This window comes from Calypte anna, chromosome 1 (genome assembly GCF_003957555.1).
Source record: "Calypte anna isolate BGI_N300 chromosome 1, bCalAnn1_v1.p, whole genome shotgun sequence".
NCBI classification, from domain to species: Eukaryota; Metazoa; Chordata; class Aves; order Apodiformes; family Trochilidae; genus Calypte; species Calypte anna.
The window spans coordinates 94005547-94021577 of NC_044244.1; the positions used below are offsets into that span (position 1 = coordinate 94005547).

Consider the following 16031-nt stretch of genomic DNA (forward strand, 5'->3'; position numbering starts at 1 on the left):
CTTAGATGTAGTTTGCTAGAATGTCTTGAAGTAGCTTGACCATACACTGTCAGTGACCCCACTTTTATTTTCAGAGCAATGATAAAGGCTTTGCTGTGGCAGGCAGACTCCAGCTGAAAAAATACATTTCTCTTGAGCTTTTCCATTATAGAACCCTAGTTTCCCAGACATACATATGTTAGAAGTGCATTTAGAAAAATCATGAGGCATTCCATTTCACATTATTAAAAATGGTACATTCCCAGTGTGCAGAAATGAGAAGTGAAGGTAGCTGAGTTGCAGCTGTTCCACCAGTGTCCATATTGATGTGTCCTTTATTGCTCTCTCTGGTAAGAAGAAATTTAAACTGAGATCGGAAAAACGTTTCCTTTGCAAAACACATCAGTTCTAATAGATGTAAGATCCATGTGTATAGCATAACAAAAAGGAGGGCTAAAAAATGGAGGTTATTTCTCACCCTGCCTCCCCCCCTCCCCACCCTGCCATTAAGTACTTGACAGTTTGGTGGTGTCAGAAATATTTTGTGTCCAGTGTGATCCTGATTCTGTTCAGCACATTTTCTCATTGCACTGTGCTCACCTGGAGCTGACAAAGTTCTCATCTTATAATAACAGGAAACATAATAATGCATAAATAACAAAAGTGGAAAAGCAGAGGATGAAACTACAAGAATACTTAAGTTAATCACACAGGCATTTACATGCTGCTTTTAGCATTAGGTTCTACACACTTTAATGCTGTTGTTCCTTTTTTTTTACCTGAAATTCCCCATACTTGGAGTCATATCTGCACCTTAAGTGAAGATCTTGAAGTGTCACTGATTTCTGGTGACTTTTACAGCTGTGTAAGACTCTTGAAAAGTGGAGTTGAGTGTTGTAGATAATGTTACAGTTTTGTTGTCAAAACAGACATAGGAGCCAAATTTGCATGCAAAGATGGTACAAAGTTGGGTACTTGTGAAGGTGATTTCTCGTCTTTATTGTAATTGTATAGTACCAGCTTCAGCTACAGCATGGTAGTAGTAATAATAGTAACAGAGCAACTCCAACATTGTTCTCAAAATCACTGGGTTAACTGGGATCCTGTGGGGTGTGAGGCTCAGACTGGAGTTCACCTGACCTTGCCTTATATGAGGCATTAAAAATGGTACCTTTATTGCACAAACATTCCACATATTCATGGGTTTGTGTGACACAGAAGAGGTGAGAACAGGGAGAAGGATGGTTTCTCTGGTGCATGAAGAAGGTGTGTGGTAGGAGGATTTTTGAGATGATGCGGAGCTTCATGGAACAACTGCAGTGTGAACCACTGTGTTAAAGTACAGCAGTGCAAAATTGTTAAAAAGTGTAATGGTACAACCTCACAAGATCAGTTTGGGGAACAGGAAAACCATGGTGCTTAATACTACAGTTTACTGATAACTGTCCTTGGCCAAAGGTGGTCATATAATGCCTGTGCTTCTTAATCCTCAGATGTTAGCAAGTAAGTAAACCGATTTTTGTTTTCTAAATCCACAGTAGTTTCTTCTTAAAATTCAAGACACTCCCAGTCTGGTGAGATTTATTTAGTTTCTTTTGATAACACAGAGGAAAAAACTGGTACTTTGGTGCTGAGAAGGAATACTGGGAATATTTACATTTGAATAATAATTAACTAGCAACGCTTAATACATTAACAATAAATCTCTGTTAGGTTCTAAATTAAGTGGATTTGCATCTGAGTAGGTGAGATGAACAGGAGAGATGTTGTTGAAACATAAACAAGACAGAAATTTGTTCCAAAATAATTTAGCCCAAAGGATGTAAACACTAATGTTCAATAGATACCTCCTCCAGAAACAGTTTTATGTGCCTTATTGTGAGCATCACACATACTGTTTCTTGGAAAGAACCTGAAAAAAAAGCTGCTTGCTTTTTTTTTTTTTAATACAGTCTCAATAGTCTCAGTAGTGTTGCTGAGCAAATTTAGAGAGTGATCTTTTGGCCTTTCTAATAGATATATATTGAGTGACTAGCCTCTAGTATTTTCAGAGTAATCACAGCATAGCTGGCTGCGTACAGGTGGTCAGGAAGACATTTTATTTTATTTTCCTCCCTTTTTGCAACCCTTAGCTCACAACATCGAACATATGTCTAGTTATATTGGACCAAGGAGACAGAAAAAGATCTGAGTAGAGTTTATGTTCTTAAGAAATATCAGATTACAGCCATTCACAGGGGAAATCTGGATAGCTAAGGCATGTTGGGGGTTTGTAATTTAGGCTTCCTTCTGACTTGCTGTGAGGTGTCTTCAAGCTGCGCACAGATGCAGAACCAAAGTGTCCAGACACAAGGCTCCTCCCTGTTCTGTTGATTCTGGAGTAAATTGGTTTGGATCAAGGGAAGATGGCCTCATTGCCTGTAAACTGAACCACCAGCCAGGACTGTCTCCAGATTGAAATACACAGCTCTACTGAGCCATCTAAAAGCTGCTCTCCTGTGTCTTCTCAGTAATGGGTGAAGAATTGCCACTTACTGCTTTACACCAGACACATCTGCTTAGGAAATTCCTCACTAGTTTTCTGTTCTCTTCTTGTGGGGTGGTTTTAACAGTGTGCTCTGGAGATGCGAGACTTCCCTTGGGCAGCAGGAGGCACAAGTCTAGAGAATGCTGGAGCTGCAGGAGGGAAGCACCCAGTGCAAAACCAGAGAGGAGCAAAGAGAAAAAAGGCAAGCAGACAGCCAACATTGAGAGAAGCGGGTGGCAGGAAGTGCTTCGACGCTGCCTCTGGCGGCACGCTCCCCAGAGGAACTTGAGGAGAGCCCATCTGCCTGTGTGTGAGACTGTGAGCTCAGGATTTCTGTCAATGCATTCCAGTAACCCCAAAGTGAGGAATTCCCCGTCAGGCAACACACAGAGGTAAGGAAAAGAGGCTGTGGTCAGCTGCTTTGAATTTGTGCATGATGCTGTTCCTTGCTCTGCTGCAAGATTCGCCAAGGGCTGGTGTGTGTGTGACTTAGTGGTCCTTCTTTGTGCTCCCGTCAGACCTGCTGTGTACTTGTGTGCTGGCTGCACAGTGCTGATGAGCTTCTACATTTCTTAGTCTCAGGATGAGCTGAAAGCTCTAAACCTGTGAGGTGCAAATTCTCTATTCTTCACATCCTCTTCCCTCCTATCAGATGTCTGAATAGACTGTAGGAGAGTAAACATGCTGTTGCTAGCTGTTGTTCTTTTTTCTTCCCCACTTCTAATTATGTTTCCACAAGGGTAGCTGAGCAGCAGGAGGTCTTTCTGTCTGTACTTTGGCACAAAACACTTCCTCCATATTATGGACCTGAACGGCCTGTAGAACTGATCAGCTGTGAACTGATATCCTCTGCATCACTCACCTGCCAGTGAAGCAAGTTAGCATCTCTTCTCTGCTAATTTGGAATGGGAAAAATATGGAAGCGAAGCAGTGTTCAGGGACATAGAATGGTCTGTTATACAGCATTGTCAAGTTTGATTATTTACTTCTAGAGGTCATCTGAAGCTTGAGAGTAACTCAGAGGGAATGTCAGAGTCAGATACCTGTACAGAAGAGGAAGCAGCTTGTGGAAGTCCTACAGTGAGGATGCTAGCAAGTGCTGCCTGGTGGAAGTGGTAGTGGTTATGGCAAAACACAGTGCAAAAGATCTGAAAGTGATGGAATAACTGAAGAGTGAGGAGGAAGGGGGTGGATAACATGTCTGTGAAACCCAGAGGAGCAAAATAGTTTTAGGATGCAATTTTTTCTGAATGGAAGTGGGAAGGAAAGACTCTGAATCTCCTTTGGCATATTAAGCTTCGTCTGCCCCATTTTGTAGGAGTGTGCAGGGAGATGGTATCCTTCTCTTACCTTATTCAGAGGCAGGTTGTAGCTGGTTTAATTGTTTTCACGGTCAGAGGTTTGTGTTTTCCTGGCAGCTCGCCCCAATGTATGATGAATGCTGCAGTAATGCTGGGTTTTCCTTGTGCTCCCTGTAGAACTGGATAGGGAGGTGCAAGGGAAGGGGGTGTGGGGTGGTCTACTCTGATCAGAGCTGCCGTGTATAGTTGGGGTTCAGGAGAGTTGGTGAGGTGAACTTTATTGTGCTTTGTTTGTTTACTCTTAGCTGGTCTTGGTGTGAGGTGCTTCTCTGTGCACATAGAAACCGTTGTCTTTATTGACAGAAGCCCCAGAGGTAGGTCCTCATGTGACAATAGTATCTGGGATCTGGCAGGTCTGTAGCTTGCCCTGGTGGCTTCTTGAGCAATGAGATCCCATCTTGGATAATAACCTTTTCAGGGCATGTTGAAAAAAGCCACCTTGCATGATTCTAAGCTTGCAGGCATTTTTTAATTTGTCAGCAATTGTCTTAGCTTGCAAAGCTAAGTGGTTGTTTCTTCTTCTCTCTTCTCTAATCTGTTGAATTAATGAACGAATCAATGGTGTGATTTGTCAATTTTTTTTTTCTCCTTTTTTTTGTTCTCTATTCCTAGTAGCCCTAAATCAAAGCAGGAGGTGATGGTCCGTCCCCCTACAGTGATGTCCCCGTCTGGCAACCCCCAGCTGGATTCCAAATTTTCCAATCAGGGCAAACAAGGGGGCTCCACCAGCCAATCTCAGCCCTCTCCCTGTGACCCCAAAAGTGGAGGTCACCCTCCCAAAGTGCTCCCTGGCCCAGGTGGGAGCATGGGGCTGAAGAATGGGGCTGGAAATGGTGCCAAGGGGAAGGGCAAGAGAGAGAGGAGCATTTCAGCAGACTCCTTTGAACAGAGGGAAGCTGGGACTCCTAATGATGACCCTGAAATCAAAGGTATGTTTGCTAGGATTTATGTGCAGGTACAGACAATTAGTCTGAACCCTCTGTGAGATGGTGAATCGATGTGCAAGTGTTAGCAAAACATTTGTCTGAGGTTCTGAAAGTTGCATCCCATGAAGTCTAAAGGTCTTGAGAGCAAGCAAAGAGGAGAGGTTGTCATAGCTGGCATCAGTACATGTCCTGTTCAGTCTCAGTTAAAGTGCAGACCTTACTCTGGTGGGAAAGTTGCTTTATAACTCTTAAACTTCCCTAGAGGATTTGAAAGTACAAATGCAACCTGTCGGTTTCCTTCTGGCCTTTGGCCTTTCAGGAACTGCTCTGTTGTTACTGGGGGTTTGAACAATATGCAAGCCTGTTTTGTCAACACAGATATGTAACCTGTAGCACCCTGACTGGTAACATAAGCTAGAGAGCTGGGGTTTCTGTGTTCTGTTCCTGGCTCCAACATTGCCCCTGTTAGGCAGTGCAAAAAGAGACTAGATGTGCAGTTCTCCATCTTTACTTTGTTGTCCATTTGCTAAGCCACCTGGCTAAGGTGGCTGAAGGAAAAAAAAGTAAAGTTTTTTGCAACAACTGTTTTCCTTGGATGTGGACACATTTGTATTTGTTTATTTGGAGTGTAATTTTCCTGCTCTTCTCTGTTGCAATTAGAGAATTCAAAGAGATCAGGTCTGGGAACTGCCACTTGCCTTGGAAAGGGACAAGATGAGCTTTCTTCCAGTGGTGCTTGAAGGGCAGGTGGCATTTGGGGAAAGATACATGGTGTAATAGAAGAATTGCCTTTAGTACTACTTGAGGGAGATGCAGGAAGTTTCAGGAGCAATAGCTCTGATCAGTTTCTACAAATTATTTCCAAAATGCTCTTGAGACAGTGATTCCTCTCTTCTTCTTTCTCCCCTTCCAGACTGCAATTCTGCTGATCATGTGAAGTCCCAGGATTCTCAGCACACACCACACTCCATGACACCTTCAAATGCTTCAGCCCCAAGGTCTTCCACACCTTCCCATGTCCTGACCGCTGGTTTGGAGCCGGCAAGTGGGCAGAAGACTCCATCCAAAGTGGTTTACGTCTTCTCTACTGAGATGGCCAACAAGTACGTAGGTAGATGCTTGAATGTTTTCAGGGAGCAGGGCTTACATTTGTGCTCCCTTTTTAGGATTCTCAAGTGCACTCTCTCCATCAAGTGTGTTCTTAAAGCAAAAAGTCATTGCTTGTTTTGGTGATGCTGGAAGGGAAAATGTCTTGCCCTCTGAGGAGGGATCATTTATTCCTCCAAGGTATTCTGGGGTTTTGTTGTTTTAGTTTGGTTTATTGTTTGTTTGGTTCTGGGCTTGTTTGGGTTGTTTGTGTTTTGTGTTTTGTTTTTTTGTTTGTTTGGTTTTTTTTTTTTTTTTTTTTTTTTGGTGGTTTTTTGGTTTTGTTGCTTTGTTTTTTGTTTTTTTGGTTTTTTTGGTTTTTTTTGTTTGTTTTGGTTTTTGTTTGTTTTGGTTTTTGTTTGTTTTGGTTTTTGTTTGGTTTGGTTTTGTTTGGTTTGGTTTTTGTTTGGTTTGGTTTTTGTTTTTTGTTTTTTTGTGGGTTTTTTTGGCAAATGCTTGTAGATACTGTTTTGCAATCCATGCAGTGAGCAGCAGCCAAGATGGCCCAAACTGAGACATGAAACCTGTTGAGTTTGTAGATGTAAGCATTTTTCTTTTGCTACTCACCTAGAGTGAAATGTGTAGTTCAGTCTTTCTCCCATCTGCCATCTGAAGAATAGAAGAAAAATTGATTCCTAGCTTTGACTGGATTTGTGCATCTGCCTGTCTGTTTTTCAGGGCTGCAGAAGCTGTGCTGAAGGGACAGGTGGAAACGATAGTGTCCTTTCATATACAGAACATCTCAAACAGCAAGGCGGAACGAAACACTCTACCCTTGGTAAGGAATACCTGCATGTGGGTGGGAAACATCAAATGTGCTTGTGTGGGGGGGATTCAGAGAGGCGGCTGATTATTTACACTTTAAAGAGAGAAATAGTGGCTCTGGCCTTCTGGAAAGAATTATTTTGGATCATCCAGAGAAAAGCCTGAGTCTTGGAATATTTGGGTAGTATGTTTCTGAGTCATTGCTCATGCGAAGCTAGCAAGAGGCAAGGGGTACCTGCTGTAATGCTTGAGCAAAATAAGTTTCTTCATGGTCAAGATGCTGCTATGTCATAGCTGCATTAAGGCTGCCGTTCCTTGCCAAGTGCAGGCTAGTGAGGAGACAGGATGTTTTGTTTGCACTGCTGCTTATGTGACATGGCTGTAAAAAAGGAGTGAGACACAGCATGTGGTTTTCTCTTGCAGAATCCCCAGATCACTACACTTCGGACTGAACCCAAGCCCGTGCCGCAGCCCCAGCCCCCTGCTGCCCAGGACCAGAACCCTCCCCAAAACGCCAAAATGCAGCCGACTCCACCTGTGTCAGCGCCGGTATCCAAATCCACCGCCCCTCCATGTCCCATAGATCAGGACAGTCCCAATGTGGAAAGCAAAGTGATGTCTGTGGGCAGCCCTGCCAACTCCACCACGTTGCAGACGGAAGGATTTGGGCAGAGTTCAACCCCCAATAATCGAGCCGTTAGCCCCGTTTCCCAGGGTAGCAATAGCTCTGCTGCAGAACCCAAAGGTCCTCCCCAGCAGGTGTCTGGCGGGGACCCATCCAGTTTGGGCGAGAATCCCGATGGATTGTCACAGGAGCAGCTGGAGCATCGAGAACGCTCTTTGCAGACCCTGCGAGACATACAGCGCATGCTCTTCCCTGATGAGAAGGAGTTTGCGGGAGGGCAAAGTGGGGGGCCACCTCCAAATGCTGGGGTGCTGGATGGTCCCCAAAAGAAACCTGAAGGGCCAATACAGGCCATGATGGCTCAATCCCAAAGTTTAGGCAAAGGGTCAGGGTCTCGGACAGATGGAGCGGCTCCGTTTGGCCCTCAAGGGCACAGGGACATGCCCTTTTCCCCAGATGAAATGGGGCCACCACCAATGAACTCCCAGTCAGGACCCATAGGCCCAGACCACCTGGACCACATGACTCCGGAGCAGGTGGCCTGGCTCAAGCTGCAGCAGGAGTTTTATGAGGAGAAGAGAAGAAAGCAAGAGCAGGTGGTTGTGCAGCAGTGTTCACTGCAGGACATGATGGTCCATCAGCATGGGCCTCGTGGAGTGGTCCGAGGTCCTCCCCCTCCCTACCAGATGACCCCTGGGGAGGGCTGGGGACCTGGAGGTCCAGAGCCCTTCCCTGAAGGCATGAACATGTCTCACTCTCTGCCTCCGAGAGGCATGGCCCCTCATCCCAACATGCCTGGGAGCCAGATGCGTCTGCCTGGTTTTGCAGGAATGATGAACCCTGACATGGAGGGTCCTGGTGTTCCAAATCCCGCCTCTCGGCCTGGGCTTTCGGGAGTTAGTTGGCCAGATGATGTGCCAAAAATCCCAGATGGCCGAAATTTTCCCCCTGGCCAGGGTGTCTTCAGTGGCCCTGGCCGAGGGGAGCGGTTCCCCAATCCACAAGGTCTGCCTGAGGAGCTCTATCAGCAGCAGCTGGCTGAGAAACAGATGGGTCTCCCTCCTGGCCTCAACATGGAAGGCATTAGGCCCGGCATGGAGATAAACAGAATGATGCCCTCTCAGAGACACATGGAGCCTGGGAACAACCCTATCTTCCCTCGCATGCCAGTGGAAGGTCCGATGAGCCCCTCCAGGGGGGACTTCCCGAAAGGCATTCCCCCACAAATGGGCTCTAGTAGGGAGCTGGAGTTTGGAATGGGTCCTGGCAGCATGAAGGGGGACATGGGCATGAATGTCAGCATGGGCTCCAACCCACCCCTGGTCCCTCAGAAGCTGAGGGAGGCAGGAGTTGGGCCAGAAGAGATGATGAAACTTCGCCCTGGTGTCTCAGAGATGCTCTCCTCCCAGCAGAAAATGGTGCCACTGCCATTTGGGGAGCACCCACAGCAGGAGTATGGCATGGGTCCCAGGCCTTTCCTTCCCATGTCTCAGGGCCCAGGAGTTGGTCTCCGAAATCTCAGAGAACAGATGGGGCCTGACCAAAGGACTAACAACCGGCTCAGCCACATGCCGCCACTACCTCTCAATCCCACCAGTAACCCCAATAGCCTCAACACTGCTCCCCCTGCACAGCGCAGCCTTGGCCGCAAGCCCTTGGATATCTCTGCAGCTGGTCAGGTGCATTCGCCAGGAATCAACCCTCTGAAGTCCCCTACGATGCGCCAGGTCCAGTCTCCCATGATGGGGTCTCCCTCGGGGAACCTCAAATCCCCTCAGACACCCTCCCAGCTGGCAGGAATGCTTGCGGGCCCCACTGCCGCGGCTGCTGCTGCCTCCATTAAATCTCCCCCTGTCTTGGGATCTGCTGCTGCTTCTCCTGTCCACCTCAAGTCTCCGTCTCTTCCCGCACCTTCTCCCGGATGGACTTCGTCTCCAAAGCCTCCTTTGCAGAGCCCTGGGATTCCCCCAAACCACAAGGCATCTCTCACAATGTCTTCTCCAGCCATGCTGGGGAATGTGGAGTCAGGTGAGTGCTGCCTCTCCCAGCCACGTTTGGCCCTTCAGTTTGTGTTGGGTTATGCCAAGGTGTCCAGCAAGGGGGGGAGGAGGTTTCTTGCAGGGTGGTGGAAGCTGAATGATGTTTGGCAGGAGACTGTGATGAGAGTCTGCTGGGTGGCTACACTGAGAAGAGCACAAGTGCTTTTCCTCCTGTTGTATTAGTGGGTTTGCACCATGCCTTCTGTGTGAAGTGAGACGTTGGTCATTCAGATGCTGGGCCCTCGGGCTGCAGGTGCTGGCACTGCCCCATCTGCTTCTCAAAACTCTGTGGGGTGTCAGCAGCATGCCTGTGCCTCCCCCTTCCCTCTCTCAAACCTTCTTGGGGCTTGCCCCAGAGCACACTCCACTTGGCTCTCTCCATGCTGCTAGCACTACAGCCCCTGCAGCCTCCTGGGAGGTGGCAGTAGGGTGGGGCCAGGTGGCAGCAGGGTGACCACCTTGTCCTTGAGCACTGCTGTGGGAAATGCCAGGGGTGCCAGCTGGGGCTGGGGGGTGAGGGAGTGCCTGCTGGGGGAGTGGCAGTGGCAAGGAGGGTAACTCCTCACACCTGCTGGGAAGGGTTTCTGGCCAGGTGTCTGTGTTCAGGAGGGGAGCCAGGATAGTGGTATCCCACATGGCTGAGGAGGCCATGCCCAGTGTGAGCCTAAGTGGCTACAAGTCGGAAATGTGAATGCTTTAGTCCGTGCCTAATGTTGCGCTTAATGAACGCTTTTACATGTAGCTCTTCCAAAGTGTAAATGGCTTTTTTTGTATTCTCTAGGGATGGGGCTAAGGAATGTGCAGTGAATGTTCACTGATAGTACAGCTTCTGTTTAGCATCTTTCCTTAAATGTGGTCTGGGTGGCATGAAATTAATTGGTGAAGAACAAAGGAGATGGGAAGTGCAGCTATTTCTACTTTTGAAAGAGCAAAGGATGATGTTAATAGGTGCAGAAAACACTTCTGTAACTGGAATGAGCAGTAAATATGTGTATGTAAAACATGAAGTGAAGCATAAGCAAGGGAGTTTTACTTGCAGCTGCTGGTGCAGCTTGTCAGAAGTCTGCTTGCATGTCTTAGTATAATACCTGCTAAAGCTTATGTTGTGCTGCCTATGTCTTGTGCTTGTTTGATGCCTTCTGACGAAAAAGGGAAAGGAGTTACAGTTGATGGTCAGTGGGCGTAGGAACAATTAGTTGACTATAGATTTTGATTTTCAAAGGTACTAGACCTGGCACCTGGGTCTTCAATGTATAGAAATTGAATAGTAGGATCTTAAGACATACTTGATAATTCTATATGTGGATTTGGAGAGGCTCAAGATAGTTCCAGTACAAGTGCAGGATCCAGAATAACAGATGTTAATGATTTTGACCAGTAGGCTTAGTTTTCTGGATACCTTTCACAGGCATTGACTGCATTAGTCATGTGGCCTCTTGCAATAAAAGGGGGTGCTGTTTTTTGAGATTTCTAGGAGAAAAGAGTGTGACTTAGGGAAAACATGTGATAAGGAAAAAAATAAAAGTATTTTTCTTTGCTGCCTCCGTTTTTCCCAAGGTGGTCCACCTCCTTCCACAGTCAGCCAGTCTGCTCCTGTGACTCTCCCTGGGAATCTTCCCTCTAGCAGTCCTTACACCATGCCTCCAGAGCCGACCCTCTCCCAGAATCCCCTCTCCATTATGATGTCCAGGATGTCCAAATTTGCCATGCCCAGCTCTACACCACTCTATCATGATGCCATCAAAACTGTGGCCAGCTCGGATGATGACTCCCCTCCAGCACGCTCCCCAAACTTGCCACCTATGAACAGTGTACCAGGTAAGAAACTCAAAGGAACATAAGCTCAAGCTATCAGGCAGTACACTGAGGGTGATTTTTATGTAAGCTTCATCAAATTAAGATGATGAGAGGGAAAACCCTTATGAAATACAGCCATGGGTTGTTTTTGAGGAAGGCAGTTGCAGTTCTCTGAAATGGGGAGGTGGAAATTCTCCTTGCAACCAGTGCTTTTTCTGTTCAGAAAGTGTCTGTTCTTCAGAAAGTGTCTAATCTGGAAAACCCTAATGTGCAGGAGAGATTTCCATTCAGGCAAACTGGAATTACTTGTCTGAGTGAAGGCTGCTCATGGGAATAAGGGTCAGACTTACAACATGTTACCTAAAGGAAACCATTCTTCCCCTGTCTTAAGGCATTGTCATAGAAGCTTCACAGGTTTGGTGGTTTTTGTTGTGTGTTGTTGGTGGTTTGTATGGGTTTTTGGGTTTTTTTTGGCACTGAATCATCTGTTATTTCCCTGGTTTTTTTTTTGTGGATTGCCTGTGTCAGAGAAGAATGTTTTCTAAAAGCATACATCTTTTCATATAGAGCATATATAATGGCAGGTGACCTTAGTTAGAGCAGGATTGGGCTAAGAGATTTAATCTACCCAATAGATTTAAAGAAAAAATAAAATAAAATGTCCTTTTGGGCTGTCATGTGGGTCAGCATTTTTATATGAGAAATCCAATCCCTGATGGTAACTTAATGTTCATGGGTACATATTTAATACAAAAGTAAGCTGTAGCCCTTCCATCCAGTTGAATTAATAAGGATGAAAGAGAGGATGAGTGGATGTTTCATGAGAACAGCAACTCTTAATGAATTCTTGATGAGTTTACCTGCAGCTTTGCTGTCTGATTCATGCAGTAATGATCAGAGTGGCTGAATGAACCTGGGGAAGCAGGCTAATTGAATAAGTTCATGATGATAGCTCATTAACCTCACTGATTGTCACCTCCTAGTCTTATGAGGATTACCTGATTCATCAGTTCTTGAGCTTTGAAAGGAGATTCAGTCACCTCCCAGTGGACAAGTGTCCATATGCTGATAATCTGCCACAGATGTATTTATTACTCCCTGTGTCATTTAGATTTCCAGGGAAGTAGTAAAGGTATGAGCTGAATTGAGATCCTCCTAACAGAGCAGGCTTGTCTAGACACTTTTCGAAAGGTCAGTGACAAGCTTAGGGAGTCAACTGTGCAGGTGGCATCAGTTTTCTGGTTAAGAGCCACCACTGATGCTTTTTAGTAGCACAGGGGTTTTTTTTGTGTGTGTGTGGTAACTTCGCAGGAAGCTCTCTGATAATTTTGTTGATTAACATTGTCTGTTATCTAAATGTGATTCCTTATTTCTTTCCTAGGAATGGGCATTAATTCTCAGAATCCTCGAATTTCAGGTCCAAACCCAGTGGGTCCAATGCCAACCCTTAGCCCAATGGGAATGACCCAGCCTCTTTCCCACAACAATCAGATGCCCTCTCCAAATGCCATGGGACCCAATATACCTCCTCACGGGGTCCCTGTGGGACCTGGCCTGATGTCACACAATCCGATGATGGGGCACGGTTCCCAGGAGTCTCCAATGGTACCTCAAGGACGCCTGGGCTTCCCACAGGGGTTCCCTCCTGTACAATCCCCTCCACAGCAGGTGCCATTTCCACATAATGGGCCCAGCGGTGGACAAGGCAACTTCCCAGCGGGAATGGGCTTCCACGGAGAAGGACCTCTGGGGCGTCCTACCAACCTGCCCCAAAGTTCGACAGATCCAGCACTTTGCAAGACTGGAGGCCCTGGCGGTCCAGACTCCTTCACTGTTCTTGGAAACAATATGCCTTCAGTTTTCACTGATCCAGAGCTGCAAGAGGTGATCCGTCCCGGAGCCACGGGAATACCCGAGTTTGACCTGTCCAGGATTATCCCGTCGGAGAAGCCCAGCCAGACACTACAGTATTTCCCTCGTGGGGAGGTGCCAGGCCGCAAGCAGCCCCAGGGTCCCGGTCCCGGGTTCTCCCACATGCAGGGGATGATAGGAGAGCAGCCCCCAAGGATGGGACTAACGTTACCTGGCATGGGGGGCCCCGGGCCGGTGGGAACTCCGGATATCCCTCTTGGGACAGCACCATCCATGCCGGGTCATAACCCGATGAGACCTCCCGCCTTCCTGCAGCAAGGCATGATGGGGCCACACCACCGCATGATGTCACCAGCACAAACGGCCATGCCTGGCCAGCCTGCTCTGATGAGCAACCCCGTGGCTGCTGTGGGCATGATCCCAGGCAAGGACCGGGCCCCCGCGGGGCTGTACAGCCACCCGGGCCCTGTAGGGTCACCTGGTATGATGATGTCAATGCAGGGCATGATGGGACCCCAACAAAACATCATGATTCCCCCCCAGATGAGGCCCCGAGGTATGGCTGCTGATGTTGGCATGGGAGGATTTAGCCAAGGCCCTGGAAACCCAGGGAACATGATGTTTTAAGCTGCTACCATAAGACTGGATGTTCTGATCCTTGTCAAGATGAGATTCCAAGTCCTGAGGGCTTTTTTGGGAGCTTCAGGAGTACGGTTTGGCCATGCAATAGGTGAAAAGAGACCAGAGGATGCTTTGGGAAATCTCGAATGTATGGAATTACCTGAAAAAAAAAATTATTCATTTTAACAGGTTGTTTTTTTTTAAGATTTATTTTTTAAAAATTATTTTTGTGGACTTGGGTATCCCGTGACGGCACCTGCTTTGAGAATCTGTAGCTGTATTTTGAGAATTGCCATTTGTCACAAGTTGCACCATTCTCTGTATGTTTACGTCCTTCGGACTGGCTTCTCCCAGGACTCTCGGTTATTTTTGGGGTTTTTTGTGTACTGTACTATATTGTAAAAGGGATTTTAGCAGAGACTTTAGTCTTTGGGGTGAGAGGAGAATGGGATTCTAGGCTGTTTACTTTAGGTGGAGAATCCATCTTCAGAACTTCGGACTATTTTCCTTCAACTCCAATGTATAGAAAAACCAAACTACGACCTCAGAGCAGAGTATTAATGAAAAGCACAAAAAAAGGAACTTAAGTTCAGTGAGGGGAATCTTTTAAAAGAAATAAATAATAAGTTAAGGACATATTTTTCAAATTATGGCGTGCTGTCCAGCACCTTCTGTCTCTCCCTCCCACTCTTTATTAAATAGGCTTCTCTCTCTCTTTCTATTTCTCTCTCTCTCTCTCTCTCGCTCCGTCTCCCTTCTGTCTCCTCCTATGGCAGCTGCAATACATTGTGTTATTTTGAGGAGTAAATCTAGGAGAGCCTCTCCTCACGTGGGGACTCTTCCCACTTTTAGGAAGGGGCTGGACTTGGACACTGTTACATCCTACAGTAGTCTCTCTCACTGTTTCCTGTTCTCCTTTTCTTAGAAACCCCAAGTGATTTTATTAATGTGGGAGTGGAACAGACACTAAAAGTTATCCAGGATTTTTTTTTTGTGGTTATTTTTTTTCCTCCCCAGCGTAAAACGTTCTGTGTAACCTCCATTAAATTTGGTACAAAACCACTCGCCAGGGCTGTGGTGTCAGAAAAATAAAATATATTGTTTCTTACAAAAATGAACTGTCTTCTTTATCCAGTCCAGTTGTTCCCATGTACATCAGATGGCTGGCCAGATGACTACTTTTCCTTATGATCACAGCCAGTGCAGGGCAAGGTAGGGTAAGCTTGGGCATCTCCTGAAAGTCTGGTCAGCTGCATGTAGGCAGCTGCATGCTCCTTGCAAGGCACTGTTGTTCACTTAATCATGAAGTGAATTTGATTTTCCTCAGAATAGGGTCTTACTCTAAAGTAATAGATGAAACATTGTTTCTTTCATTTCTTCCAGGTGAGTGTTTGCCGCATTACAAGGTATGTGATTTAGGGCTTTCCCTAAGCAGTAGTGTCTACCTGCTGAGTGCTGGAGCATATGCTGTGTTGGGGCACTGGGGTTGTGTGTACCCCTGGGACTTTGGATTGGGTAGGGTCTCTCAGAGGCTGAGATAGCAGGAGCAGATGAACTTAAATGACAAAGGTGAGAGAGAAATCGTCAGCGAGCACATTTTTCTCAAGACAACCCTGCTGGGCAAATTGTTGCTTTACAACAGTTCTCATTGATTGCTTCCTAATCCCCAGTCTTTTTACATGTGCCTTTTGAGAGTTTCAGCAAGAAGGTTTTATGGTTTTGCCCATGACAAGTGAAAGACTGGACACCAAAACATGGGTTGGGAATTGAGCCCCACTCCTGGAGAAGACCAGGAGGAACCAGACCTAGATCTGTAGAGGGAGGAAGTGGGCTCTGTGGCTGCTCTCTGGTCCTCCAGCACTGGTGTAATCTGTTCTTCCTTCTGCCTACAGTTACTAGAAATTATTTCAATGAGTAGTTTCCTCTAAGGTCTGGCTATTAGTGTGAAAATTCATGTGGAGAATGAGTATCTTTATTGTGTGTGTGCATGGGAGTTTTTTAGGTAACTGATCCTTAACAAGTAGAAAAAGAATTGCTGTCTGTGGCCAGCTTACCGAAGTTTTGTTGCTAATGTTAAAGAAGAGTGAATCCTTGCACTGTTGGAGGCATGCAAGAAGCCTGAGAGCCTTCTGTTGTGTGCTTCTAAATTCACCTTTGTGCTGTCATGCAAATTTACAATGATTTTGGGTGAGAATTACTTTTTTGACAAAGTGTGGGATGCATGTTGTGGTGCTTCCCTCTAAGAAGACAAGCAGCACGCCTGGAGCATTCATTTGTCACGATTTTAGAAAGAGCTGACAATGACACAGTCAGTGTTACTTCTGTAGAGTGGCATTACCTCTTTAAATGGTTGTGCTGCTCCCTTTTGGGGAC

General features: G+C 46.3%; 1 protein-coding gene across 9 annotated transcripts in view; it reads left to right on the plus strand.

Moving 5' to 3' along the window:
• Positions 1-14764, plus strand: part of BCL9 (BCL9 transcription coactivator) — a 61184-nt gene extending 46420 nt beyond the window's left edge. For 8 of the 9 annotated variants that reach the window (XM_030460418.1, XM_030460375.1, XM_030460359.1 and 5 more), the window contains 7 exons: positions 2592-2898; positions 4480-4796; positions 5707-5896; positions 6618-6717; positions 7128-9357; positions 10926-11186; positions 12547-14764. In XM_030460418.1, the coding sequence (XP_030316278.1) occupies positions 2846-2898; positions 4480-4796; positions 5707-5896; positions 6618-6717; positions 7128-9357; positions 10926-11186; positions 12547-13664 (4269 nt within the window). In that variant the 5' untranslated portion in view covers positions 2592-2845 and the 3' untranslated portion in view covers positions 13665-14764. The remainder of the gene's footprint in view (positions 1-2591; positions 2899-4479; positions 4797-5706; positions 5897-6617; positions 6718-7127; positions 9358-10925; positions 11187-12546) is intronic. The other variant, XM_030460424.1, reaches the window with a different exon arrangement.
• The last annotated feature ends 1267 nt before the right edge of the window (positions 14765-16031 follow it).